Source organism: Phycodurus eques, chromosome 1 (assembly GCF_024500275.1).
Source record: "Phycodurus eques isolate BA_2022a chromosome 1, UOR_Pequ_1.1, whole genome shotgun sequence".
Classification (NCBI taxonomy): domain Eukaryota; kingdom Metazoa; phylum Chordata; class Actinopteri; order Syngnathiformes; family Syngnathidae; genus Phycodurus; species Phycodurus eques.
Genome location: NC_084525.1, coordinates 20365462 through 20392089, shown reverse-complemented (window position 1 = coordinate 20392089; position 26628 = coordinate 20365462). Strand labels below are relative to the sequence as shown.

Sequence of the window (26628 nt, the reverse complement as noted above, 5' to 3'; positions counted from 1 at the left end):
CATTTTTATATGATTATCAAGTTTTTACAGGAAAATCTTTAAAGATATTAACAGTACAAGTCGTTTGGTAATGACATGCAATAAAAATATTATGTGACTTAAGGGTACAAATGAGGAAAAATGTCTCACTTCTCTCTGCCCTAGCCTGTGCTTGATTGACAAGACAAAATGGCGCAGGGAATTAAAGAATCAGATTTTGAATAAACTTTATTGATCTGAAAATGGTCAATGTGGCGGTAAAGACAGCAACTTTAAGGTACAGAATTTGAAATGTTTTGTATATATGATGAGAAATCATTAACTCTATTATATTTTAAGGAATTTATGGTAAAAGTTACACCATTTTAGCATTTTTTTTGTTAGAAAGATAGAGCTTCATATATCCAAACCCTGTGCTAGGGACAGGGTGAAAACTGTAAAATACCACCATAAAACCACTCAAAAAATGTCAAAATGTACTAATATTAACATGAAATTTTGGACAACACTTAGAATTAGGCACGCCCACTGCTGGTTATTGAAAAAAATCTTTTTAAATATATCTTTTCTTTAAATTTTACATCAAGGACACAAAAAGGCCCATCATCAAATAAACACCCATATATGCATACACACACACACACACACACACACACACACACGTGCGCGCGTACTGACTGGCCACAATATGAGCTAACGTTTATGCAATCTCATGAGCTCCATTGCAATAGCTCTCTCTCTGATAATGTTGCTCACTTTCAGAGAAGAATTAATTTACTCTTGAAAAAATATTACTTGATTAAATTTGTTTTTTCCATACTGCCATTTTGATAACAATGTTAACTAAAGATTGTGCTGCGTATAATATATTGGCGGAATGAGCTAAGAATTATTATCTTTGTAAAGTCCGAATGTTGTATTAAATCGCCATGAGTGTTTTAGCAACATTAACATTTATTGAACCAAGAAAAATCTCACGGAACACTACCCCAAAAAGATTTTGCTACAAGTATGTACTGTATACTGAAATAATGCTGATGTCATCTCAGTTTACTTATAAATGTACTCGATGTGAAAACTGGGCCAGTTAAACAAAGCTATTGTTCTGTTGTTGATAACAACAACAGGTCAATAGGTTTATTGCATTTGCTGCCATCTAGTGGAAGAGCATGTCATTGTTCAACCTGTCACTATACTGTACGTTGCTGTCATAGATAAAGATACATTATTTGTAGTAAATAGATGATATATGCCCGCGGCCCAAGTGAGGAGAAGCGGTACGGGAAATGGATGGATAGATGATATATGTCAGACCAATTAAGTGAAATTGGATGATCTTTCACGGCACACTAATGTGCAGTGCAGTGGTTGGGAATCACTGCTAGATTGTGTAATTGCTCATCCAATTGTGGCCAGGTGCTAGGTATTTAATTTATATTAAATCTTTATTTATGTTGTATTCATATTTATTGTGTATGTAATCCTCACACAATTGGGAGATAATATACATGTACAGCGTGTTAATGTTCCAGTGGTAAAAATACCAACGCAGTATTTTCCATGAACTCAGCGCATCACACACTACTCACAGAAAACTGGAGCTATTGAGCTTTTGGGTTAATATAATTTGATTTTCACTACACAAAAGTCACAAGACAAAACACAGGTGTTTGATCAATGGAAATCTCCAAGGATATCCACTCCGATGCCTTTCTGTGAGTCTTCCAGTCTCTCTTGCAACCTGCTGATGACACTCTAAGTTCAGTGGCCACTTCCCTCTGAGAACATCCTGTCGGAATACTGTTCATCAATTGTTAGGTGTCGTCTCGATCTCACGATGTCAAAATGTGAACAGTATCAGAAAGAAGACTGTTTAAATATCAATTTTAATTCAGCCCCATAATTTATTGGTAGATTCAGGTATCAAACACGTATTGTGAATTTTGCTGTTCAGGTACTTGTTAGAGTCACTGATGGTGTATTGGTACACTCGCCTGCCTTTGGTGCGGGCAGTGTGGGTTCAGTTCCCACTCAGTGACAGTGCGAATGGTTGTCCAAGTCTATATGTGCAATGCGGCTGACTGGCGACAAGTTCAGGGTGTAGTCCGCCTTTTGACCGAAGTCAGCTGGGTTAGGCTCCAGTGCCCTGCGAGTGGTGTTGAAAATGGATGGATGGATGTGTACTTGTTAGAGAACAGCAAGTTGTGCAAAAAGTACTGAAACAGTTGCACATGTGTTTGATTGTTAAAAGAATGTCAAATGAAATTAATCTGTAAAGGTTATAGTGCATTTTAGGTTCATCCTGAAATGTTACCCGAAAGCCAAATAGCCCTAACTTTTTGTGAGTAGTGAAAATAACATCACAAATCTCAACCCTTTTCTGCTTTGTACATTCTGGATGGTGTTGGGAAAAATAATGTCAGTATTGTGTTAGTGATATTTAAACAGGTGTATAATGTGTTTTATAAGTAATACAAGGTGTCTTACAGCTTATGATGCAACCATGCGCAGTGCCGCAACGTATGGAAAGCTGTTTGAGCATTTATTTCACATCCTTGATATATAGATTAAGGTTAATATACTAGTATGTTCGTCGCCTCACTAGTAAGACAATTCAGCACACTTGTAAAACGACTGTCTTACAAGTAAAGTTTTTTTTCCCCCCAACTGTATGACATTTCTGCACACCAGTAGGAACACTTTGATGTAAGGCAAAACTGCACTAGTTGACAACTGCATGCTACTAGTAGACTTACTGAAATTATACATTTCTGCTCGTTAAGATTTAGCGCTTTACTAGTAGTACACGCAGTGTGGCGATGTCAACTAGTGCAAAATTTGGCCTCACTGGTAACATGCAGTTGTCCTACTGGCAGACCAAAGTTGTCCTGCTTGTTGCCAGAAATGTCATACAGTTAAGAAAGGCAGTAGTGGAAAAACATTACTACTACGTAACTGAATCATCTTACTAGTGAGGACAAAGAGTATACTAGTCCACGGATGTCAAGCTTGATATCAAGAATATCAAATAAATGCTCAAATGTTTATAAAGCTACAAATGCATTTATTTAATATCCTTGATTATCCAGTTTATGGTCGTACTTGTAGACCAAAAATGGCACTAGTGGTGGCAAAAACTTTACAAGTAAGACACTGTCCTTCTATTAGTGTGCCCCAGTTGTTCTACTAATTCGAAGACTTGGCTTCCAAATGAGGACAAACAGCATACTAGTACATGAACCCTCAGCTCATTATCCTTGATATGCAACTTAAGGTCATACTTGTAGGCCAAAAGTGGCACTATAGTCGTGGGAATTATTTTTTTTTTACTAGTAAAACACAGTCATTCTCCTAGTGCGCTGAATTGTCTCGCTTCTTTTGAGGACAAAACGCGTGCGTACCAGTCCACGGACCTTAAATTGGCTCTCCAGGATGTGGAATAAATGCTCCAACGTCTTTCCATAGCAAATGTCTTATTGTTGTGTCTCGACATGGACAGACCGCACCCAAGCACTCACAAGTGGGGCTGCTTGTTTTTTTTTTTTTTTTTTTTTTTTTTTTTTATGTTTTTCGTCCAGGTGCCCCCTACAAGAAGATACTCCCACGACGAAACCGACATGTGGACCAGCGACCGGATCCCCCCCTCCTACCTTCACCGGTGGGGCTCCAGCGAGGACATGATAGTGAGTGGGCACTACAGCTCCACCTTGCCGCGCCGCGAGAGGCGCAGGAACAGCCTGGTCGCCTACCACGAGGAGAGCCGCCATCATCGTCACCGCTACTACCACCAGCCGCAGCTCCATCGCAAGCGGCGGCGCTCTGAGGACGCGCAATCCCTCAAGCACCTGCCGCGCGGCACTCACGACTACCGTGACGACGACCCGCGCTGCTTCAGCCGCGACGAGGTCATCAACTTTATCGACGAGACGCCGCTGCCGAGCCCCAGGAAGAGCCCGCGGCGCGCGTCCTGCACCCTCGCCCTCCTCCCCGGTGTGTACGAGCGTCACACCGTCACCCTGCCTCACTTTGCGCTCACAGACTTTGAACGCGAGCCTCAAGCGCTCAGGTGCTTCTCGGAACACAAAAGCTGCACGAGGAGCTCACCCGAAGGGAGCGGCGGTCATGGGAGCTCCGGGAAAGGAGGTCGGCAGGTGGGCTCGCCTGCAGGGATCAGCCGACGGACTCCCCCACCTGTTTGCAGGTCCAGGGCGGGTGCAGCAGCTGACTGGGCCCAACACAAGCAGACGAGCCAGGGGGATAGTAAAGCAAACACGAACAGTTTTGTAAGCACATCCTTGGCATCCTCTTCGGGATATATTACCTTTCACTCGGATTCTGTTGGCTCTGCTTCCTAAAACAACAACAACTAATTTCCCAACAGTGTGATACTTAACTGTTTCGTCATGGACTAAGCATTACCTGCCTTTTTTAAAATTCTTGCAATCAATATTTAACCCTCCTGTTATGTTTATTTCTCTGGTCCACCAAAAATGTTCACTGGTCAAGGTGACCTGCTGCATGCATGTTCAACCATAACGATACAATTAAAAAAAGAACATAAAAATAGTTTTCTTGCTCCCATTAAATCAATGAGTTTTACATCATATTCAACATTATGTCCAGAAAGCCACTGTGCACTGATATTTTTTATTAACATGTTTCAATGTAGACTACAAGCGGTACATACCCAATGTTTGCCGACCTTTACTGAGCCAATGCACCCATTTTACTTTGGAGACATCTCACGGCACACACCATATCATGTAAACACAAACAAAGCCTAAACAAATAATGTTCATCTTTGGTGGCTCTCTTATGACATCTTGTGTGACTAAAAAAAGACATTGTGGATGTTAAAAGTCCAACGAGATGTACATGGAGTGTGTATTCTATAGGCAGTCTCTAACAGGAAGTTTCAATATAGAATAAGTATGTACCTCTTATAGTCTATATTGAAGCATGTCTGTCAATAAAAATACAAGTGTGCATTGACTTTTTATTTTGCCATTACAAGCTCTTTCTGCATAGGCAGGGGTGTTTTTATTGTGGGCCACATCGTAGTTCTGGTTTCCCTTATGGGGCCGGTTATGATGTACAATTGCTAGGAGTGTATGCCAAAAATCAGGGTTGGGTTCGTCTTGGGTTTAAGTTCGCGGTTTGTTTCACATTGGGTGCAGTGAGGGAGCAAAAGGCAAAACAAAGTTCACGTTTTGTGTAAACGGAAACACAACACAGTTGAACCGGCAATGTATTGAATCTTTTCAATCTGTGACATCAGTAGTTTTAAGCCTTCCTTTCAAGAAATGAAGATGCAGACAAGTGTAACTGTAATATTTTGTCCAGAGAGAATTATTATGCTGTAAAAACACTAACAGGGCATTTGTGATTGCTTTGGCTCCATCTGAAGAGAATGTTTAATTTCTATTCCGTTCGGTTTGTTGATGATGTTTTGTTTTTTCACTGATATTCAGATTCGCGTGATGCCATTTCTCATAAGTTTCCAAGTTTAACTTTCTACCAAAAGCATGTTGCTTGCCCGCCATGATGTCCGTGAACCAGAAGCTGAGCTGCACTGTATTTGTTTACAGATTAGGTGCGTGGCAAGAGCGCGAGACAGTTCGACTTCTTGCCCATTACCTAATTTGTTGTGTGTAGGATCCCAAATCCTCTCCCCATCATATCATTGTCCATCTCTTTGAATAGTTGTATAATGAATAATTACTTTTGAACAGAAGTCAAAGAAAAATGGTGGCGTGCGTAAGCAGGCCACAAAAAAGTACATGAAGGCCCCACGGCCCTTGATTTTGACACCTCTGCCATGGGGTGATCACATGAAAATTGGACATGAAGCCACGTTTGTGTGTTAATTCGGGGTTACAAAAGCGAGTGTTTTTTAACCTTCATGGAGCTAAGGCACCAAGTTTACATTCGAAAAATCTCACAGCACACCACCAAACAAAAAGTATGAATAATTAAATAATGATGATCTCACTTTAGTCACTGACTCAGTGTGAAATCTGGGCCTGTTTTATTGAACACAAAGCTGATTTACTTACACAAAGCCATGACGTATTTTTCTGTACGACTGGTCGATACATGGGTGTTTTTGTACCTTCTGGCATCCAATGGAGGAGCATTTAATTGTTCCTCCTTTCACTATACAGTATGTCGGTCACGTAGATAGATTAACAAAGATATTCTTGTAATTGATATTTTCTTCAGACAAATCAAGTGAAATTTGATCATTTGCTCCGGCACCGCTGATGGTCTCTCATGTACGGTGGCCTGGAAGTGCAAAACAATGTAACAAATTTGGAAACATGTTTACAGTTCAGGCGGCACGGTGGCCGACTGGTTAGAGCGTCAGCCTCGCAGTTCTGAGGAGCGGGGTTCAATCCCCGGTCCCACCTGTGTGGAGTTTGCATGTTCTCTCCGTGCCTGCGTGGGGTTTCTCCGGGCACTCCGGTTTCCTCCCACATCCCAAAAACATGCATTAATTGGGGACTCTAAATTGCCCGTAGGTGTGAATGTGAGTGCGAATGTTGTTTGTTTGTATGTGCCCTGCGATTGGCTGGCAACCAGTTCAGGCTGTACCCCGCCTCCTGCCCGATGACAGCTGGGATAGGCTCCAGCACGCCCGCGACCCTGGTGAGGAGAAGCGTCTCAGAAAATGGATGGATGGAGGGTTTACAGTTCAGAACACAAATTAACAAAAGCAGAAACACTTTTACAAAAGACGAAACAAATTACTATTGACAAAGCTCGGAAAGGGAACGTCCCATTTCACAGACATTCTTCGAAATCAGAACGCCCTTTCTCGGCAAGACCCGCCCCCCCACCCCCTCAATATGATTGGCTCCTGCATCGCGAGAACGGTAGGCCACGCAGATGTAACGAGATGTCCGTTCCAAATAGAATTTTTAAAAATTAAAAAGTTTATTAAGGTTAGGTTTCGGACTAGGGTTGGGGTTAAGGCATTTTAGGATGAGTTAAGGTTCCCATTGCGCCTTTTGTAATTTGTTTCGTCTTTTGTAAAAGTGTTTCGGCTCTTGTTAATTTGTTTCCTGCAATTATTTTCGTTCTTTTGTAGAAGTGTCTCTGCTTTTGTTAAAGCGGGTTAACCCTTTTCTGAAATGGAAAAGTGTTTCACAATTTGTTATATTGTTTTGTACTTCCAGGCCACCATACTCATGGCATCCTGGTTAAGAATCTCTCATGTAAGGTACTGTATAAGCATTTGTTACAGATAAAATGTAATGCAAATGAGTGTTTAATATTTAAAACAAATAAAATTTAAACGGCACAGTGTTTTTAATCCAATTTTTTTCCATTTTAAAATCAACTCCATAGTTTTAAACAACATAACAGGAGGGTTAACTTGCACGTTCACATATGTACTCATCCTCCATTGTGAAAAGATGGCTCTTCACCTTTCACATTCCAGAATATTCAGTGGGGGCATGATTTGTTCCGGCACCTTAACACAAAGTAATTCTTTCTAGATGATATTCACACCTTTCTTTATGCGCTGTGAAGTTGTTGCTATTGATATACAGTACATTGAAAGGCTGGAAAAATCTGGATTTTATTTCACAAAACGTGTGTTTAGCGTGTGTGTGTGTGTGTGTGTGTGTATATAATATTATTGTACAGCTGCTTTTGTTTTCGGACGGGTTCTTTCCTTCTCATGAGTCAGGACATAATACAATCTCCATATTTATTTTGATAATGATGTACAACGTGTTGTTCCCAAACTGTACAACACTATTTTTCACGATAAATAAGTGCAGTAGTCCCAAACTTTTCCGTGGATGTTGCACATATTGACATTAGAGGCGAGGGCCCCAAATTGCTGATGACAAAGGTCAAGCCAACTTTCAAACCAGTTTGGGATTATAGTGCACCCATAATTTATTTCCACGTGGAAGATGGTGAAATACAACCGTAAGACTGACTAAATGTTGCATCGTTTTCATGTTTAGATTGCTCAGACCTCGCAATCGATGACAAAAAGAGAAAACTATGTGAAAAGCCATTCATACGATTGTTTAAATTGAGTCCGCAAAAGATGGGAAAAAGTTAAGGCATCGAAAATGAAGGCTCTCATAGAAGTTACACAACAACATATGCAAACCTAAATGGATATCCAGAGTTAAATGACGATGTGAAACCAGTATCCAATAGTTGCACATGTTTTTTTTTCCCCCATCTCCTGCTCTCTTCTCCAGTGTTTTGTTGTCACTTGTATTACTGCACGTTTGTCATTGAAACATCACACATTACATTCCCCTTTTGTAGAACTTTTTATTGTATACACCATCTGAATATATAATTTTGTAACATATTCAAAGATCTGTGAGTCAACGAATGATGTTGAATTGTTATGAGTTCCTAGATGACGACTTTGTTTTTTGAAAAAGGATGTGAATGATTAAATTCCTAAGATTATTCAAGTGTGGTTTTTGACTTGCTTTGTTACTCTGAGAGCTCACCCTTGACCCTGTGGGTGGGTGTAAGCTCCTTCAACCCCCTTTGCAGGCCGCCCCTCACGAATGCAAGCGTGGAGATGGGTCAATGTAGAGCCCTGAGCGGATGCCGCCTGACGTTCCCGCAGGGAGACGACAGCCTACGGGGCGTCGTAGGGTTCAAATATGGATTATATACTCAAGTATGGAATTTGATTTCATAAATTAAAACCTCCGTGTATGGAAAAGTATGGAAAATGGAAACTATTGTATGGAAAAATATTTATGTTTCCAAGAGTCACCAATCAGCGGCACGGTGATCGACTGGTTAGCACATCTGCCTCACAGTTCTGGGGACCGGGGTTCAATCCCCGGCCCCGCCTGTGTGGAGTTTGCATGTTCTCCCCGTGCCTGCGTGGGTTTTCTCCGGGCACTCCGGTTTCCTCCCACATCCCAAAAACATGCACGGTAGGTTCATTGACGACTCTAAATTGCCCGTAGGTGTGGATGTGAGTGTGAATGGTTGTTTGTTGATATATGCCCTACGATTGGCTGGCAACCAGGTCTGGGTGTACCCCACCTCCTACCCGATGATAGCTGAGATAGGCTCCAGCACTCCTGCGACCCTTGTGAGGATAAGCGGCTCAGAAAATCGATGGATGGACATCAATCAGTGTTTTTTTAAAGGTGCTGAGAAGCACAGCATCAATGTATGTATGGTTTCAAAACGGGGTTAGGGTTTCAAAACAGAGTTAGGGTTTCAAATTAGGGTTTCAAAATGTGCTTAGGGTTATAAAGTACGGCTTCAAAACAGGGTTAGGGTTTCAAAACGGGGTTAGGGTTTCAAAATGGGGTTAGGGTTTCAAAGTAGGGTTTCAAAACTGGGTAAGGCTTTCAAATTAAGGTTACAAAACGGGGTTTGGGTTTCAAAACAGGTAGGGTTTCAAAACAGGGTTAAGGTTTCAAATTAGGGTTTCAAAATAGAGTTAGGGTTTCAAATTAGGGTTTCAAAACGTGCTTAGGGTTATAAAGTACGCTTTTAAAACAGGGTTAGGGTTTCAAAGTAGGGTTTCAAAACAGGGTTAGGGTTTCAAAACGGGGTTAGGGTTTCAAAGTAGGGTTTTAAAACGGGGTTAGAGTTTCAAATTAGGGTTTCAAAACAGGGTAAGGCTTTCAAATTAGGGGTACGAAACGGGGTATGGGTTTCAAACTAGGGTTTCAAAACAGTGTTAGGTTTTCAAATTAGGGTTTCAAAATGGAGTTAGGGTTTCAAAACGAGATTAGGGTTATAAAGTACGGTTTCAAAACAGGGTTAGGGTTTCAAAGTAGGGTTTCAAAACAGGGTTAGGGTTTAAAAATGGGGTTAGGGTTTCAAAGTAGGGTTTTAAAACGGGGTTAGGATTTCAAATTAGGGTTTTAAAATGGGGTTAGCTTTCAAATTAGGGTTTCAAAACAGGTTTAGGCTTTCAAAATAGGGTTTCAACATTTGGTTTGGGTTTCAAAATAGGGTTTCAAAATGGGGTTAGTGTTTCTAATTAGGGTTTCAAAACAGGGTTAGGGTTTCAACGTAGGGTTTTAAAATTGAGTTAGGGTTTTCAAACAGGGTTAGTGTTTCAAAACAGGTGTAGGGTTTCAAATTAGGGTATCAAAACGGAGTTAGGGTTTCAAAATCCGGTTAGAGTTTCAAAGTAGGGTTTAAAAACGGGGTTTGTGTTTCAAAACAGGGTTAGGGTTTCAAAGTAGGGTTTCAAAACTGGGTAAGGCTTTCAAATTAAGGTTACAAAACGTGCTTAGGGTTATGAAGTACGCTTTTAAAACAGGGTTAGGGTTTTAAAGTAGGGTTTCAAAACAGGGTTAGGGTTTCAAAACGGGGTTAGGGTTTCAAAGTAGGGTTTTAAAACGGGGTAAGGCTTTCAAATTAGGGGTACAAAACGGGGTATGGGTTTCAAAACAGAGGTAGGGTTTCAAAACAGTGTTAGGTTTTCAAATTAGGGTTTCAAAATTGAGTTAGGGTTTCAAAACGAGATTAGGGTTATAAAGTACGGTTTCAAAACAGGGTTAGGGTTTCAAAGTAGGGTTTCAACATTTGGTTTGGGTTTCAAAATAGGGGTTTCAAAATTTGGTTAGGGTTTCAAATTAGGTTTTCAAAATTTGGTTAGGGTTTCAAATTAGGTTTTCAAAACGGTGTTAGGGTTTAAAATTATGGTTTTAAAACAGGGTTAGGGTTTCAAAATGGGGTTAGCTTTCAAATTGGGGTTTCAAAACAGGGTTAGGTTCTCAAAGTAGGGTTTCAAAATGGAGTTAGGGTTTCAAAACGAGATTAGGGTTATAAAGTACGGTTTCAAAACAGGGTTAGGGTTTAAAAGTAGGGTTTCAAAACAGGGTTAGAGTTTCAAAATGGGGTTAGGGTTTCAAAGTAGGGTTTTAAAACGGGGTTAGGATTTCAAATTAGGGTTTTAAAATTGGGTTAGCTTTCAAATTAGGGTTTCAAAACAGGTTTAGGCTTTCAAAATAGGGTTTCAATATTTGGTTTGGGTTTCAAAATAGGGTTTCAAAATTTGGTTAGGGTTTCAAATTAGGTTTTCAAAATTTGGTTAGGGTTTAAAATTAGGTTTTCAAAACGGTGTTAGGGTTTAAAATTATGGTTTTAAAACAGGGTTAGGGTTTCAAAATGGGGTTAGCTTTCAAATTAGGGTTTCAAAACAGGGGTAAGGTTTCAAAGCAGGGTTAGGTTCTCAAAGTAGGGTTCCAAAACAGGGTAATGCTTTCAAATTAGGGTTTAAAAAAGGGGTTAGGGTTTCATAAATTAGGGTTTCAAAACAGGGTTAGGGTTTCAAAACAGGGGTAGGGTTTACAAGTTGGGTTTCAAAACAGGGTTAGGGTTTCAAATTACGGTTTTAAAACAGGGTTAATGTTTCAAATTAGGGTTTCAAGATGGGTTAGCTTTCAAATTAGGGTTTCGAAACAGGTTTTGGCTTTCAAAATAGGGTTTCAAAATTTGTGAAGGGTTTCTAATTAGGTTTTTATGACGGGGATAGGTTTGCAAATTAGGGTATTAAAAGGGAGTTAGGGTTTCAAATTAGGGTTTCAAAACAAGGTTAGGGTTATAAAGTAGGGTTTCAAAACAGAGTTAGGCTTTCAAATTAGGGTTTCAAAATGGGGTTAGGGTTTGAAATTAGGTTTCAAAATGGGGTTAGTGTTTCTAATTAGGGTTTCAAAACAGGGTTAGGGTTTCAACGTAGGGTTTCAAAATGGAGTTAGGGTTTTCAAACAGGGTTAGGGTTTCAAAAGAGGTGTAGGGTTTCAAATTAGGGTATCAAAACGGTGTTAGGGTTTAAAATTATGGTTTTAAAACAGGGTTAGGGTTTCAAAATGGGGTTAGCTTTCAAATTAGGGTTTCAAAACAGGGGTAAGGTTTCAAAGCAGGGTTAGGTTCTCAAAGTAGGGTTCCAAAACAGGGTAATGCTTTCAAAATTAGGGTTTAAAAAAGGGGTTAGGGTTTCATAAATTAGGGTTTCAAAACAGGGTTAGGGTTTCAAAACAGGGGTAGGGTTTACAAGTTGGGTTTCAAAACAGGGTTAGGGTTTCAAATTACGGTTTTAAAACAGGGTTAATGTTTCAAATTAGGGTTTCAAGATGGGTTAGCTTTCAAATTAGGGTTTCGAAACAGGTTTTGGCTTTCAAAATAGGGTTTCAAAATTTGTGAAGGGTTTCTAATTAGGTTTTTATGACGGGGATAGGTTTGCAAATTAGGGTATTAAAAGGGAGTTAGGGTTTCAAATTAGGGTTTCAAAACAAGGTTAGGGTTATAAAGTAGGGTTTCAAAACAGAGTTAGGCTTTCAAATTAGGGTTTCAAAATGGGGTTAGGGTTTGAAATTAGGTTTCAAAATGGGGTTAGTGTTTCTAATTAGGGTTTCAAAACAGGGTTAGGGTTTCAACGTAGGGTTTCAAAATGGAGTTAGGGTTTTCAAACAGGGTTAGGGTTTCAAAAGAGGTGTAGGGTTTCAAAAGAGGTGTAGGGTTTCAAATTAGGGTATCAAAACGGAGTTAGGGTTTCAAAATCCGGTTAGAGTTTCAAAGTAGGGTTTAAAAACGGGGTTTGTGTTTCAAAACAGGGTTAGGGTTTCAAAGTAGGGTTTCAAAACTGGGTAAGGCTTTCAAATTAAGGTTACAAAACGGGGTTTGGGTTTCAAAACAGGTAGGGTTTCAAAACAGGGTTAAGGTTTCAAATTAGGGTTTCAAGATGGGTTAGCTTTCAAATTAGGGTTTCGAAACAGGTTTTGGCTTTCAAAATAGGGTTTCAAAATTTGGGTTTCTAAAAAATTTGGGTTTCAAAAATTTGGGTTTCTAATTCGGTTTTTATGACGGGGATAGGTTTGCAAATTAGGGTTTTAAAAGGGAGTTAGGGTTTCAAATTAGGGTTTCAAAACAAGGTTAGGGTTATAAAGTAGGGTTTCAAAACAGAGTTAGGCTTTCAAATTAAGGTTTCAAAACGGGGTTAGGGTTTGAAATTAGGTTTCAAAATGGGGTTAGTGTTTCTAATTAGGGTTTCAAAACAGGGTTAGGGTTTCAACGTAGGGTTTCAAAATGGAGTTAGGGTTTTCAAACAGGGTTAGGGTTTCAAAACAGGTGTAGGGTTTCAAATTAGGGTACCAAAACGGAGTTAGGGTTTCAAAATCCGGTTAGAGTTTCAAAGTAGGGTTTAAAAACGGGGTTTGTGTTTCGAAACAGGGTTAGGGTTTCAAAACGGGGTAGGGTTTAAAATTAGGGTTTCAAAACGGGGTTAGGCTTTCAAATTATGGTTTCAAAATCGAGTTAAGGTTTCAAATTATGATTTTAAAACGGGGTTAGCGTTTCAAATTAGGGTTTCGAAACAGTTTTAGGCTTTCAAAATAGGGTTTCAAAATTTGGTTAGGGTGTCAAAACAGGGGTAGGGTTTCAAAACGGGGTTAGGGTTTCAAATTAGGGTTTCAAAATGGGGTTAGGTTTTTAAAACAGGGTTAGGGTTTCAAAACAGGGTTAGGATTTCAAAACAGGGGTCGGGTTTGAAATTAGGGTTTAAAAACGGGGTTAGGCTTTCAAATTCTGGTTTCAAAATAGAGTGAAGGTTTCAAATTAGGATATCAAAACACGGTTAGGGTTTCAAAGTAGGGTTTCAAAACAGGGTAGGGTTTCAAAATTTGGTTAGGGTGTCAAAACAGGGGAGGGTTTCAAAACGGGGTTAGGGTTTCAAAATGGGGGTAGAGTTTCAAAGTAGGGTTTCAAAACGGGGTTAGGGTTTCAAAGTGGGTATCAAAACAGGGTTAGGATTTCAAAATGGGGTTAGGGTTTCAAAGTAGGGTTTCTAAACTGGGTAAGGCTTTCAAATTAAGGTTACAAAACGGGGTTTGTGTTTCAAAACAGGTAGGGTTTCAAAACAGGGTTAAGGTTTCAAATTAGGGTTTCAAAATAGAGTTAGGGTTTCAAATTAGGGTTTCAAAACGTGCTTAGGGTTATAAAGTACGGTTTTAAAACAGGGTTAGGGTTTCAAAGTAGGGTTTCAAAACAGGGTTAGTGTTTCAAAACGGGGTTAGGGTTTCAAATTACGGTTTCAAAATAGAGTTAGGGTTTCAAATTAGGGTTTCAAAACGTGCTTAGGGTTATAAAGTACGGTTTTAAAACAGGGTTAGGGTTTCAAAGTAGGGTTTCAAAACAGGGTTAGGGTTTCAAAACGGGGTTAGGGTTTCAAAGTAGGGTTTTAAAACGGGGTTAGAGTTTCAAATTAGGTTTACAAAACAGGGTAAGGCTTTCAAATTAGGGGTACAAAACGGGGTTTGGGTTTCAAAACAGAGGTAGGGTTTCAAAACAGGGTTAGGTTTTTAAATTAGGGTTTCAAAATGGAGTTAGGGTTTCAAAATGAGATTAGGGTTATAAAGTACGGTTTCAAAACAGGGTTAGGGTTTCAAAGTAGGGTTTCAAAACAGGATTAGGGTTTCAAAATGGGGTTAGGGTTTCAAAGTAGGGTTTTAAAATGGGGTTAGGATTTCAAATTAGGGTTTTAAAATGGGGTTAGCTTTCAAATTAGGGTTTCAAAACAGGTTTAGGCTTTCAAAATAGGGTTTCAAAATTTGGTTAGGGTGTCAAAACAGGGGTAGGGTTTCAAAACGGGGTTAGGGTTTCAAATTAGGGTTTCAAAATGGGGTTAGGTTTTTAAAACAGGGTTAGGGTTTCAAAACAGGGTTTGGGTTTCAAAACAGGGGTCGGGTTTGAAATTAGGGTTTAAAAACGGGGTTAGGCTTTCAAATTCTGGTTTCAAAATAGAGTGAAGGTTTCAAATTAGGATATCAAAACGGAGTTAGGGTTTCAAAACGCGGTTAGAGTTTCAAAGTAGGGTTTCAAAACCCGGTTCGGGATTCAAAATGGGGTTAGAGTTTTAAATTAGGGTTTCAAAACAGGTTTAGGCTTTCAAAATAGGGTTTCAAAATTTGGTTAGGGTTTCAAATTCGGTTTTCAAAACGGTGTTAGGGTTTCAAATTAGAGTTTTAAAACAGATTTACGGTTTCAAATTAGGGTTTCAAACAGGGGTAGGGTTTCAACGTAGGGTTTCAAAACAGGGTTAGGGTTTCAAAACAGGGGTAGGGTTTCAAAACGGGGTTAGGGTTTCAAATTTGGTTTTCAAAATAGGGTTAGGGTTTTAAAACAGGGTGAAGGTTTCAAAGTAGGGTTTAAAAACAGGGTTAGGGTTTAAAAACAGGGGTAGGGTTTCAAATTAGTGTATCTAAACGGAGTTAGGGTTTCAAAACACAATTAGAGTTGCAAAGTAGGGTTTCAAAACGGTATTTGGGTTTTAAAACAGGGCTAGGGTTTTAATGTAGGGTTTCAAAACAGGATTAGGGTTTCAAAACGGGGTTAAGGTTTCAAATTAGGATGTTAAAACGGGGTTAGGGTTGCAAATTAGGGTTTTAAAACAGAGTTAGGGTTTCAAAACAAGGTTAGGGTTATAAAGTAGGGTTTCAAAACAGAGTTGGGCTTTCAAAAGGGGTGGGGTTTCAAATTAGGGTTTCAAAATGGGGTTAGGGTTTCAAAACAGGGGTAGGATTACAAAGTAGGGTTTTAAAACGGGGTTAGGGTTTCCAATTAGGATTTTAAAACAGGGCTAGGGTTTAAAGGTAGGGTTTCACAACAGGGTTAGGGTTTCAAATTAGGGTTTCAAAAGGGGGTGTGGTTTCAAAATAGGGTTTCAAAATGTGGTTAGGGTTTCAAATTAGGGTTTCAAAACGGAGTTAGTGTTTCAAAACGAGTTTAGGGTTTTAAAGTAGGGTATCAAAATCAGGGTTAGGCTTTCAAATTAGTGTTTCAAAACAGGGTTATTGATTCAAAACGGGGTTAGGATTTCAAAGTAGGGTTTCAAACAGGGGCTAGGGTTTCAAGTTAGGGGTTCAAAATGTGATTATGGTTTCAAATTAGGTTATCAAAACGAAGTTAGGGATTTAAAGTACAGTTTCAAAACAGGGTTAGGGTTTCAAAACGGGGTTAGGGTTTCAAAGTAGGGTTTTAAAATGGGTTAGGGTTTCAAATTAGGGTTTTAAAAAATATTTGGGGTTTCAAATTAAGGTTTCAAAATGGGGTTAGCATTTGAAATTAGGGTTTCAAAACAGGGGTAGGGTTTCAAAGTCGGGTTTCAAAACGGGTTAGGGTTTCAAATTTGGTTTTCAAAATAGGGTTAGGGTTTTTAAACAGGGTTAAGGTTTCAATGTAGGGTTTCAAAACAGGGTTAGGGTTTCAAATTAGTGTATCTAAACGGAGTTAGGGTTTCAAAACACAGTTAGAGTTGCAAAGTCGGGTTTCAAAACAGGTTAGGGTTTCAAATTGGGGTTAAGATTTCAAATTAGGGTATCAAAACAAGGTTAGGGTTTTAAAGTAGCGTTTCAAAAGAGGGTTAGGGGTTCAAAACGGGGTCAGTGTTTCAAATTAGGGTTTCAAAACAGGGGTTGGGTTTCAAAGTCGGGTTTCAAAACAGGGTTCGCCTTTCAAATAAGGGTTTCAAAACTGGGTTAACGTTTCAAATTAAGGTTTCAAAACGGGGTTAGTGTTTCATATTATGGTTCAAAAACGGTTAAGTTTTCAAAGTAGGGTTTCAAAGCATGGTTAGGCTTTTCAAATTAGGGTTTCAAAATGGGGTTAGCGTTTCCAAAGTAGGGTTTCAAAGCATGGTTAGGCTTTTCAAATTAGGGTTTCAAAACGGGGTTAGCGTTTCCAAATTCGGCTTTAAAAACAGGGTTCGGTTTTCAAAGAAGGGTTTCAAAACGGTGTTAGAGTTTCAAATTGGGGCTTCAAAACGAGGGTTAGGGTTTCATATTAGGGTTTCAAAATAGGGTTAGGTTTTCAAATTAGGCTTTCAAAATTTGGTTAGGGTTTCTAAATTACGATTTCAAAACAGATTTAGCTTTTCAAATTAGGGTTTCTCAACGGGGTTAGGGTTTTAAATTAGGGTTTCGAAACAGCGTTAGCTTTTTAAGTTATGGTTTCAAAACGCGGTTAGCATTTCCAATTTCGGATTTTAAAGTAGGGTTTCAAAACAGGGTTTGGGTTTTAAAATAGTGTTTTAACATTTTGTTAGGGTTTCAAATTATGGTTTCAAAACGGGGCGTAGTGTTTTAAATTAAGGTTTCAAAACAGATTAGGGTTTCAAAGTACTGTTTCAAAATGGTGTTAGGGTTTTCAAGTAGGGTTTCAAATTAGGGTTAATACTTCAAAACGGGATTAAGCTTTCAAAGTAGGGTTTCAAAACAGGGTTAGGCTTTCAAATTGGGGTTTCAAAACGGGGTTAGGGTTTCAAAACGAGGTTAGGGTTTCAAATTAAGATTTCAAAAGGGGTTAGCGTTTAAAATTGGGGTTTCAAAACAGGGATCGGGTTTCAAATTAGGGTTTCAAAACGGGACTAAACTTTCAAAGTAGCGTTTCAAAACGGGACTAAATTTTCAAAGTAGGGTTTCAAAACGGGGTTAACGTTTCAAAGTAGGGTTTCAAAACAGGGTTAACTTTTCAAATTATGGTTTCAAAACGCACATTATCATTTCCAAATTTATGTTTAAAAACAGTTCGGTTTTCAAAGTAGGGTTTCAAAGCAGGTTAATCTTTTAAAGTAGGGTTTGAAAACGGGGTTACGTTTTCAAATTAGGGTTCCAAAACAGGATTATCTTTTCAATTTAGAATTTTATAATTGGGCTAGGGTTTCAAAACTAGGGTTTCTTTTTAAATTAGGGTTTCAAAACTGGGTTAGGGTTTATAATTAGTGTTTCACGACAGGGTTAGGGTTTCAAATGAAGTTTTAAAGAGAGTTTTAGTGTCTCAATATAGGGTTTCAAAACAGGATTGGGGTTTCAAAGTGGTTTCTGCACGGGGTAAAGGTTTCAATTTAGGGTTTCAAAATAGGGTTAGGTTTTCAAATTATGGTTTCAAAACAGGATTAGGGTTTCAAATTAGGGTTTCAATACATGGTTTCAAAACAGGTTTAGGGTTTCAAATGTGCGTTTTATTACACAGGGATTCAAATTAAGGTTTATAACCCTAACTGGAAACATTAACCTTGTTTATAAACAAGGTTAATTTAAAATTAGGGTTTCAAAATTGGGCTAGTCTTTCAAATTATGGTTTAACGAGCGTTTTAGCGTTTCAAAGTAGTGTTTCAAAACAGGGTTATGGTTTCAGAGTAGGGCTTCAAAACAGGCGTACGGTTTCAAATTATGGTTTCAAGACAGGGTTAGTTTTCCGAAAAAGGTTTCGGTTTTCAAAGCAGGTTTAAGGTTTGAAATTATGGTTTAAAGAGCGTTTCCGTTTTTTAAATTAGAGTTTCAAATTATGGGCTCAAAGAAAATGTTACGGTTGTAAAGTTGCATTTCAAAAGGTTTAAAAGTATGGTTTCAAAATGGTTGAATGGTTAGGGTTAGGGTTTCTAATTGTAATTTTAATGGGTCATTTAAGTCACTGGATGCTCGTGGATGCTCCATCACTTGTCTAAGAGCAGAGTGGCGCAGCGGAAGCGTGCTGGGCCCATAACCCAGAGGTCGATGGATCGAAACCATCCTCTGCTAGAATTATTTTATTTTTTTATATGATTATAAACGTCGCATTTTTTGCAGTTGTATTTAATCACGAACTATCTTTAAATAATTATTAGATCTTTTGTTACTTAATAATAACTTGCCTCGGACAGAGCAGATGTTTACTAAACACGCCAAATCAATATTTTAAACAATACATGGATGGGTGGTATTGTACTGTAGAGTGACGTAAACAAATCAAAAAGCACTGTCCAATGACACTATACTGTCTCTAATAGTTATAATTACAAACAGCTGCATGACAGAACCAGCACTGAGAAAAAAAAAAATGTTTTTTGATCAACTTCAAAAAAAAAAGACATCTCATTTGTTCTACAACTAAATGTATTCGTTTGTCTCAAGTTGTATTTATGACTTAGCTCAAAGATTACATTTCCGTCAGTCAGACTTACTTTTGCCTGAGGATTTTTTTTTTTTTTTTTTACATGAATACAGAAGCAAAAATTGGATTTATTCCTAAGACAATGGACATTTTGGGGTTTTGTTTCAACTTTCCTGTATTTGTCTTGATTTTGAAATAAAACAATTTCGATCATATTGGTACAGGCGATTTGATCTTTTCTCATGTTAAATTTGAGATGTCTGTCAATGCACAATTCTAAGATACATTTACTAAACATATAAATATCAACAGCTCTCTATAAAGGCGGATGCTGTACAGAAGCGTCAAGCTGTCACTGACTATATTGAAATATGGAAGACGAGTCAGTCCATTCGTTCACTTTTATTCAGAAAATAGAAGCTACAAGTATATGACATGTAAGCAATAACATATCATAAACGTTTCTCTGAATATGTCGAAGTGTTCAGCGTCTCTACCAAGGTCTCCACATAATGTGATGGGTGCTTCCCACTTCACCAAGACTCCTGGAGTGACGTTTCCTTTGAGCGGCTCGTTTTTCCCGAGCATTTATCGTGGGGGCAGCGACCAGCCCACGCGGTGTGGACACCTGCTGCGTGGGCCTCCGCCACTCGGTCTCACTTTCACCGCTCTGGCGAAAGTGAGAAGCGCCGCGGATCCTCTGAGAGGTCGCGTTGTCGTCCTCGCCTCTGCACGCCATTTCTGGGCCGCTGTCCGTGGTCCTGAACATCTCCGCCAGTTTGCCTCGTAGCAGTGCCAACTTCAGGCGTCCTCGGTCGGTCACTGTGTCAGCCCTCAGTAAGTAGTGGTTGAAGTTGGCCAGGCAGCTGTGGAAGCCTCGGTGGTAGTCGGAGAGCTCCCCGCGCGCGGAAGCAACTGCAAACAAGGATGACGCGTCAGTGAGGTCACACGGGACACCGTGAAATAAATGTTCGCATTTAATATTGTGATGCTGCGTGTTCTGACTTACAGGCGTGAGATTTCTGAAGGTGCTTCAAATGTCTCACGGTGAGCTCCAAGATGTCAGCCTTCTCCAGTTTGCGCTTCCGAATCTGCGAGCAAAATAACTGTCATTGGAATTCAATGTCGTGAATATAAACCAAGTTGCCAGCATTGTGCTTGATTGCAAAGAAAGTGCTTTTATTGCCTTTATCTTCTGTAATGTTACTTACTTTTATATTCTGTGTGTTTGAAATGATTTGCACAGCACTTTGGTCGACCCTGTTGTTTATAAATGTGTTCTATAAATTTCGATTGCCTATAATTATATTGTGGCCTTCAACTACGTGTGCAGTTATCGAGTTGTGCCCCATATGACTGTAGGCAATATGATATAATAATAATGATATAGATTACGTTGTGAATCACACATTTGATGGAAGCATAAAGTAATTTCTTAAAATGAGTCAAATGTTTCGTCTTATTATTTTGGGACCCCTTCAAAACGTGCTGATTTAGCTGAGGAGCTATCCGCTCAATCAATAAACTTGCCCTTTCCCAAATTCGTTTGTTAAATGTCTGATTTGAATGTGTATTGACCTCGTGGGGGTGTACAGTAGCTTTGTGTGCTAAATGCGAGCGGAGTGATTTCCTTTATGCTTACAGTGCTGCTGTAGTGGCTCTCCAGAAGACATTTCAACTGGTCCAAACACTTGTTAATGCGAGCCCTTCGTTTCTTCTCCATCAGAGGTTTGGATACCTGGACAATTGAAATAAATTTCATTGAATTCAGTCTTTATTATTACATTTACGACGTTTTTTTCCCTTCTTTTTCTCAGACGTACCTTATTTGCGGGGATTGAGTAGGACTTGTTCACACAGTCAGTAGTCGCCACCATTCTTTTTTTTCCTGCCCTGTTTTCATTCAAGTGAATCTATTTCCCTCGCCGCAGCACAAATGACAACGTTGACCACGCGCAGATTTATATAGACACATCCCACTTAGCATGTGAATGCAAAGAGACCCGCCCCAAGAACGCACGGCCAAGCACTGTTGTCATTCGGCAACCATAATCAAGAACATATCAACACACAGAAGCTACATTTGTGCTCATGTAGCAGTTCAATGAACTACACAAATAGAATAGGCTACAACAAATACTCAAATGTCATCTAATTCATTTTCTTACTGATTGTATAGAGTTAGAAAATATTGAAATCGCGACGCAACCAAATGATTAGGAACCCACCAAGAACAAAATACCAATACATGCACGAAAAGTGTTTTTGGAGTTAATTTGTGGTGTTGATTGTGGGACAGTTTGAGTGACGAATTAAAGCAACGTCCAAACATACGGAAACCAGTTTAAAAGAATCCATACAAATATGCTGGCGGGTATATGGGGGGGGGAAAATGTGGGAATATATGTACAATTGTGTGTATGAACAATTGGGTATGTGGAGGGGTGTATGCATTAATGTATGAGGGTTTATATGTGCTATGTGTATGTTTATAGGTATTTACAAGGTCTGTGGAAATGGTGCATGTCTTTCGGATCAAATCATAGCTGTAGAATTGTGAAGGGGTATAGGATTTAAAGAGGTTTCAACTTCTTCCCATTTCCGGTACAAAAAAAAATTCATTATCAGATACTTATATTGTAGGATTTTTTTTCCCCCTTTCCATTTCTTATGATCTATTATGTCTTACTATCGAACGAGCAAGGGAAGTTTGAGGAAGCAAACGTGGCTATTCCTCGGCTATTGAGCCAGGCTGGTCGGAGGGGGGAAAAGGGGCGGGGCACCGAGGAGAATCGTGGGCCGCCCCTTGTCCCCGGTCCCCCGCCTCGCAATTCTCCACACTGCTCCCTGAAAGGAGAGCTGGCTTGGGAAAGTAAGGCTTCACTGCGGCCCACCGCGCACCTTTGACGCGCGTAAAAAGGAGCATTTGAAAATAGAAATGACACAACACCATCCTTCCTGGAACAAGGTTCCTACGGAGACATTTCGGGGCCAATGAGGGGGGGGGGGGGGGGGGGGGGGGGGGGGGGGGCTTTTAAGGCGCTTGATGAGGGTCACGCGACCTGTCAGTGAAAACTCCAGTTGCAGACCTTGCAGCTGTGCATGAAAAAGTGACAGAGACCCCGCGTAAAAGGAGGGCACATTTGCATTCAATCTAGGGCCGAGCGCGCTTAAAAAAAGAAGGGGGCAGCATCCATTGTTCCTTCTTCTCTCCATCAAAGAGTGCCTCGTTGTCCAATGGGAACCGCACTTTGCTTCTTTCGTTCCTGACGTCTTTACTCAACAACATCGCCCGCAGTAACCAGTCCATGAGAGTAGACTTTTCCGATAGCCGAGTTCATTCTATACAGTATCCGAACATCCCGGTGAGACTCCATTGGCATACTTGTGGATCCTCTTTTCTTCGCATACCCTGCCTTATTGAGGACAATTACAGATGGAGCAAAACCTGCCCCACTATCAGCCTTATGTGACTCTCTGGTCCTTAGAAGAAAAGTCGAGGCCAGGTGTCCTTAAATCCGATTGATGACGTTTACTGTAGTATTATTTCATTCAGATGCTGTATGATGCTGATTTGTTTTCTCAGATATTCGAATTTGTTTTAAAAAAAACAAAAAACAAATAACTTGCGACTCTTACAAAGGTACATTTAACATTCATTAGCCTAAATAGGTCAGGGGAAAGCCGAAAGTCATTTCTTTTTCTTTAGGCATTTCCCTTATTATATTATGGGCCGCATATACTTATATTACAAACCGAAACATATTCGCAGTGTTTTATTCGTGTCAAAAGGGTTCAAATATTTAGGCTACTATTCGGAAAAAAAAAAATAAACGTTAACATTTCATATATTCTTTTGGAAAGTCTACGCGATTTTCCACAAAATGCCCCCATTGCCCCACAATGTTTATTTCATGTATAAGTGTGTATTTTAGCATCACTAAAAAGAGAAGGTTGTTTTCTACTTGCTCGGCTCGAATAAACATTTTGTTGTTGTCAGATGGAAAATGTTGTCGTGTTCCAAAAGTAAAGGATGCTTGTTTTTATTCGCAACTTCTTAACTGCATGCCCGCCTATCACATTCGGAAGACGACATTGTCACGTTCACGTCACGGCCACTCAAATGGCGCGTGTCGTACGTCGAGTAACCCAAAAAAAAACCACCAAAAAAAACACCACAATAAAACCCTAATTGCGTAAAATCCACCGAATAATTGCAGGACACAAATGTAATGCAATAGTGATCTGCGTAATCGGTATGAAATCTGGCAGAGGTGTTGCGCTCCAGGCGGCTCTGTGGCGCCTTTTGTCCTCTTTTCCACGTCACATTAGTTGAGTTTTCACGCTGGCTTTGGACATGGCACCGTGGCGGCGTCTGTCTTGTTCTCCGCAGTCACAGAGGAGACGCCGCCTCGCTTATTGTTCGCGATCATTTACAATTAGCGTTGCCTCTCCTCCTTGAGCGGAGCAAAGAAGAATGCTGTGTTTTTGTTTTTGTTTTTCTTTCGACATAAAATAGGACGCAGGGGAGGGAAAGGAAGGAGGCCGAGCTTTCAAAGTGACCCCCCCCCCCCCCCCCCCCCCCCGGCACCCTACTTCAAAGTCTCCATGTCATCACCTACCCATGAGAATGGCGCAACGAGAAACCCTTTTTTTGTGTGTGTGTCCCATTTGGAGGTGCGAATGCATGCGCCATTAAACGACATGTTAAGTGTATGTTTATAAAAACAAAAAAAAAGGACGCAGCTCTCGCGCCGCTTTCGCTCTTTGAGCCTCGGGTCATTCATTAACCCTTTGGGGCCCTTTGTCATGGAGCCGTGCAGACGGGGGGGGGGGGGGGGGGCTCGGACAAAGCTGCTGTAATAATTGGACGATTGGGAGACTTGTTAGCAACAATTAGGGAGACAATTATGCGATTGCTGCAATAAACTGTGTTCGTCGTGAGAGAAAAGCCCGCATTTGCAAGTCAATGGTTCGGCAAAGTGGGTATAAACGCTGCATGCCATGATACTCTTTGAAAAATCTTTCATTTCATAGTTCTGATATGTATCAGTATATCGCAATATAGACTTTCAATTCATCATTTCCCCCCCCCCAATCTTATCCCGGTTGATGAATATCGATGTAATAATTTAGTATGCATCAATGTATCGACATATCTGATAAAGTGGGAGGAAAAAGTATGTAAACTCTTTGGGATTTCGTACATTTCTGAATAAACTGGCCATAAAATGTTGTCTGATCTTCAGACACCACAAAAATAACAGTCTACGTAAACTAATAGCGCAAAAACAATTGCATGTTTTCATATTTTTATAGAGCGTAACGTGTAAAGATTTACAGGACAGGCAGGAAAAGGAAGTGAACCCTCGGATTTAATAACTGGCAATCACCTAACGTTTCCCGTAGTTGCGGATCAGATGCGCTCAACGATCAGGAAGAATTTTGAAATCAGACCGTTGCAGTTCAGGGGTCTGAGATCTCTGGTGTGACCAGCTCGACCACCATTAGTCTAAGCAGACGGTGTTTATTCTCGTGATTTGGATGAAGCAGAAATCTAAGAAATTCCAAAGAGTACTTTACATACTTTTCCCTCCCACTGTATATGTCACAAATCTGTGTATATTGATGAACAATGGGATGTGTTGATCAGTTTAACAATGTGAGTGTGTGTGTATTGAAGTACTGTCTGTCTGTCATCTGCGTTTAAAGAAGAAAGATGCCTTTCTCTTAAAAGCACATGGTGTTTGGTCCCACTGTCCAATGTTTTATGCTCATATTTAATTCGTGAACAGCAACTTCTTTCAACTGCTTGTTTTTTTTTTTAAATTATTCTTAAAGTTGATCAAATTGAGTTCAGTTGAGCTGTCAAGGCACAGGTCTTGATCACGCAGCACTAGAAAGCTGGCATATGTTACATACCCATCCGTCCGGGAGGGCCACGACATTGGCACCATGCAGCACCACATGCAGTGAATCCATTGTCATGAAGATTTCGTAGTTCTTCTCATGGTCGCATGCGTACACGCAGTGTCCCGTATATGTGGCCCGTGTGTTAAAACGTGCAGACGAGGGCAGGCCCTCTATTGGGCACAGCGAGAGCGGATCAAATCGATTTGCCGCCTTCCATTCAGGTGCACTCGAGTCTGCGCTGGTGCGACCAAAGCGCTTTTGTTGTGTGCAACAAGTGCACAAAACAGAGCAGGTACACTAACAGGTGCATGCAGTGGGATTTAAAAGAAAAAAATATATATGTATATTACAAATATAGAGACGGGATTTGGGGCAAAGCCACGCGACAGCAGCTCTGATCAAACATCAAATAGAAAGAGCATCATGAATTTCTATGGACTGCTTCTCGGTTTATTTAAATAGTTCTTCTTTTGCTTAGGGCGCACAATGGCCGCTGTTCGCCCGTGTGTGCAGGGGTGAGCGCATGAAAGGAGCCGAGGTGCACATTAACATCGCTTAAGGTTCTCTGAATGCCCCAAATGAACTGACTGCAAAGTAACTTTATAACTCGCTGGAGGATGAAGCCTTTGTCCGTCCCTCAAGTCAAAGACAAGAGGGAGCAAAGAAGGAGAGGCTGGGGTGCCATTGTTAAACGCTGAAGCGCATGGGTATTGATGCGCCTTGAATTGCAAAACATCTGCCATTTACTTGGAAGCACTTGAGCGGGATTGGAATTAAATCATGGAGCAGACCTTTGGTGTGATGTCTTCGTAAAACAAGACTTAGTGAGACGAAATCACGCTATTTTAGCTTGATATGTGTGAACAGAAACAAAACAAAAAAACAAACAACAACAACATGTACCCACATTCGCAATCTGCTGTCACGCTAAACTACTGCCGTTATTTCGTGAAAATACGGGTCGTCTTTTACCTCGCTTATGTTGTATGTGATGGATTTATGATCATAAAGTAGAGATAAATGTCTTTATGTCCCCAAAGTGTTCTGTAAATTGACTGTTTGTTGTACTAGAGCGGCTCCAACTACCGGAGACAAATTCCTTGTGTGTTTTGGACATACTTGGCAAATAAAGATGATTCTGATTCTGATTCTGATTCTGATTAAATCCCTCCAGTTAGTTTGAAACAACGATTCGCAGACTAAAAACGAACCGAGAAACATGATGTGATTGCTTTAAAGGGATGGAGAGCACACCCGAAAAGTCCCATCAATCTCACTCACATCAGCATCACTTGGGATCGAGCTTGAATTGAATGGACATTTTCTCGCCACACAAATCCCACGGACGCGACCTGAAGTATATTTTTGTTTAGTTTAGGGACCATTTGCCAGCCAAGGATTTCCCAGGGCCCCCCCCCCCCACCCCCCCTTTATCTGACCAAAGGGGAAAATTGAAAGGTACAACTGAAAAGATACAGGGGCGTTCCTGCGATTTTCCTCGCTCCCTATGTTATTTTTGCGAAACACACACACACACACACACCCACACACACACAAACACACGCACACAAATGTATCCCTGCAGCAGAATGACTGCGTCTTGAGCAAAATGCCTTAAGGTGAACAATCGGGTCAAAACAAATAAAATGAAAAATATTAACGTTATCGCAATGTGAATTCAACAGGAAAGAGTACATAATGAAACGTGAATAAAATCACAGTGCTGAGTCAGGCATATTTAAGCAGAAGAGTCACGCAAATATCATAAAATCTTAATAAATGCTCCCAATCTCGAATAAGAACATTGCAACAATACAACAAGAATATTGTAATTTTACAAGATAA

General features: G+C 40.1%; 2 protein-coding genes across 2 annotated transcripts in view; one reads left to right on the top strand and one right to left on the bottom strand.

The window, feature by feature from the left end:
• LOC133405319 (probable G-protein coupled receptor 153) overlaps positions 1-8393 on the top strand; it is a 63324-nt gene extending 54931 nt beyond the window's left edge. The window contains exon 6 of the mRNA XM_061682180.1: positions 3558-8393. Coding sequence (XP_061538164.1) covers positions 3558-4334 — 777 coding nt within the window. The 3' untranslated portion in view covers positions 4335-8393. The remainder of the gene's footprint in view (positions 1-3557) is intronic.
• Positions 8394-19363: 10970 nt separating this feature from the next.
• Positions 19364-24852, bottom strand: her3 (hairy-related 3). Its single transcript, XM_061698849.1, is given in 7 exon segments — positions 19364-19785; positions 19880-19961; positions 20513-20608; positions 20694-20775; positions 20777-20847; positions 20849-20899; positions 24793-24852. Coding segments are annotated over 7 exon segments (864 nt in total).
• Between the last annotated feature and the right edge of the window lie 1776 nt (positions 24853-26628).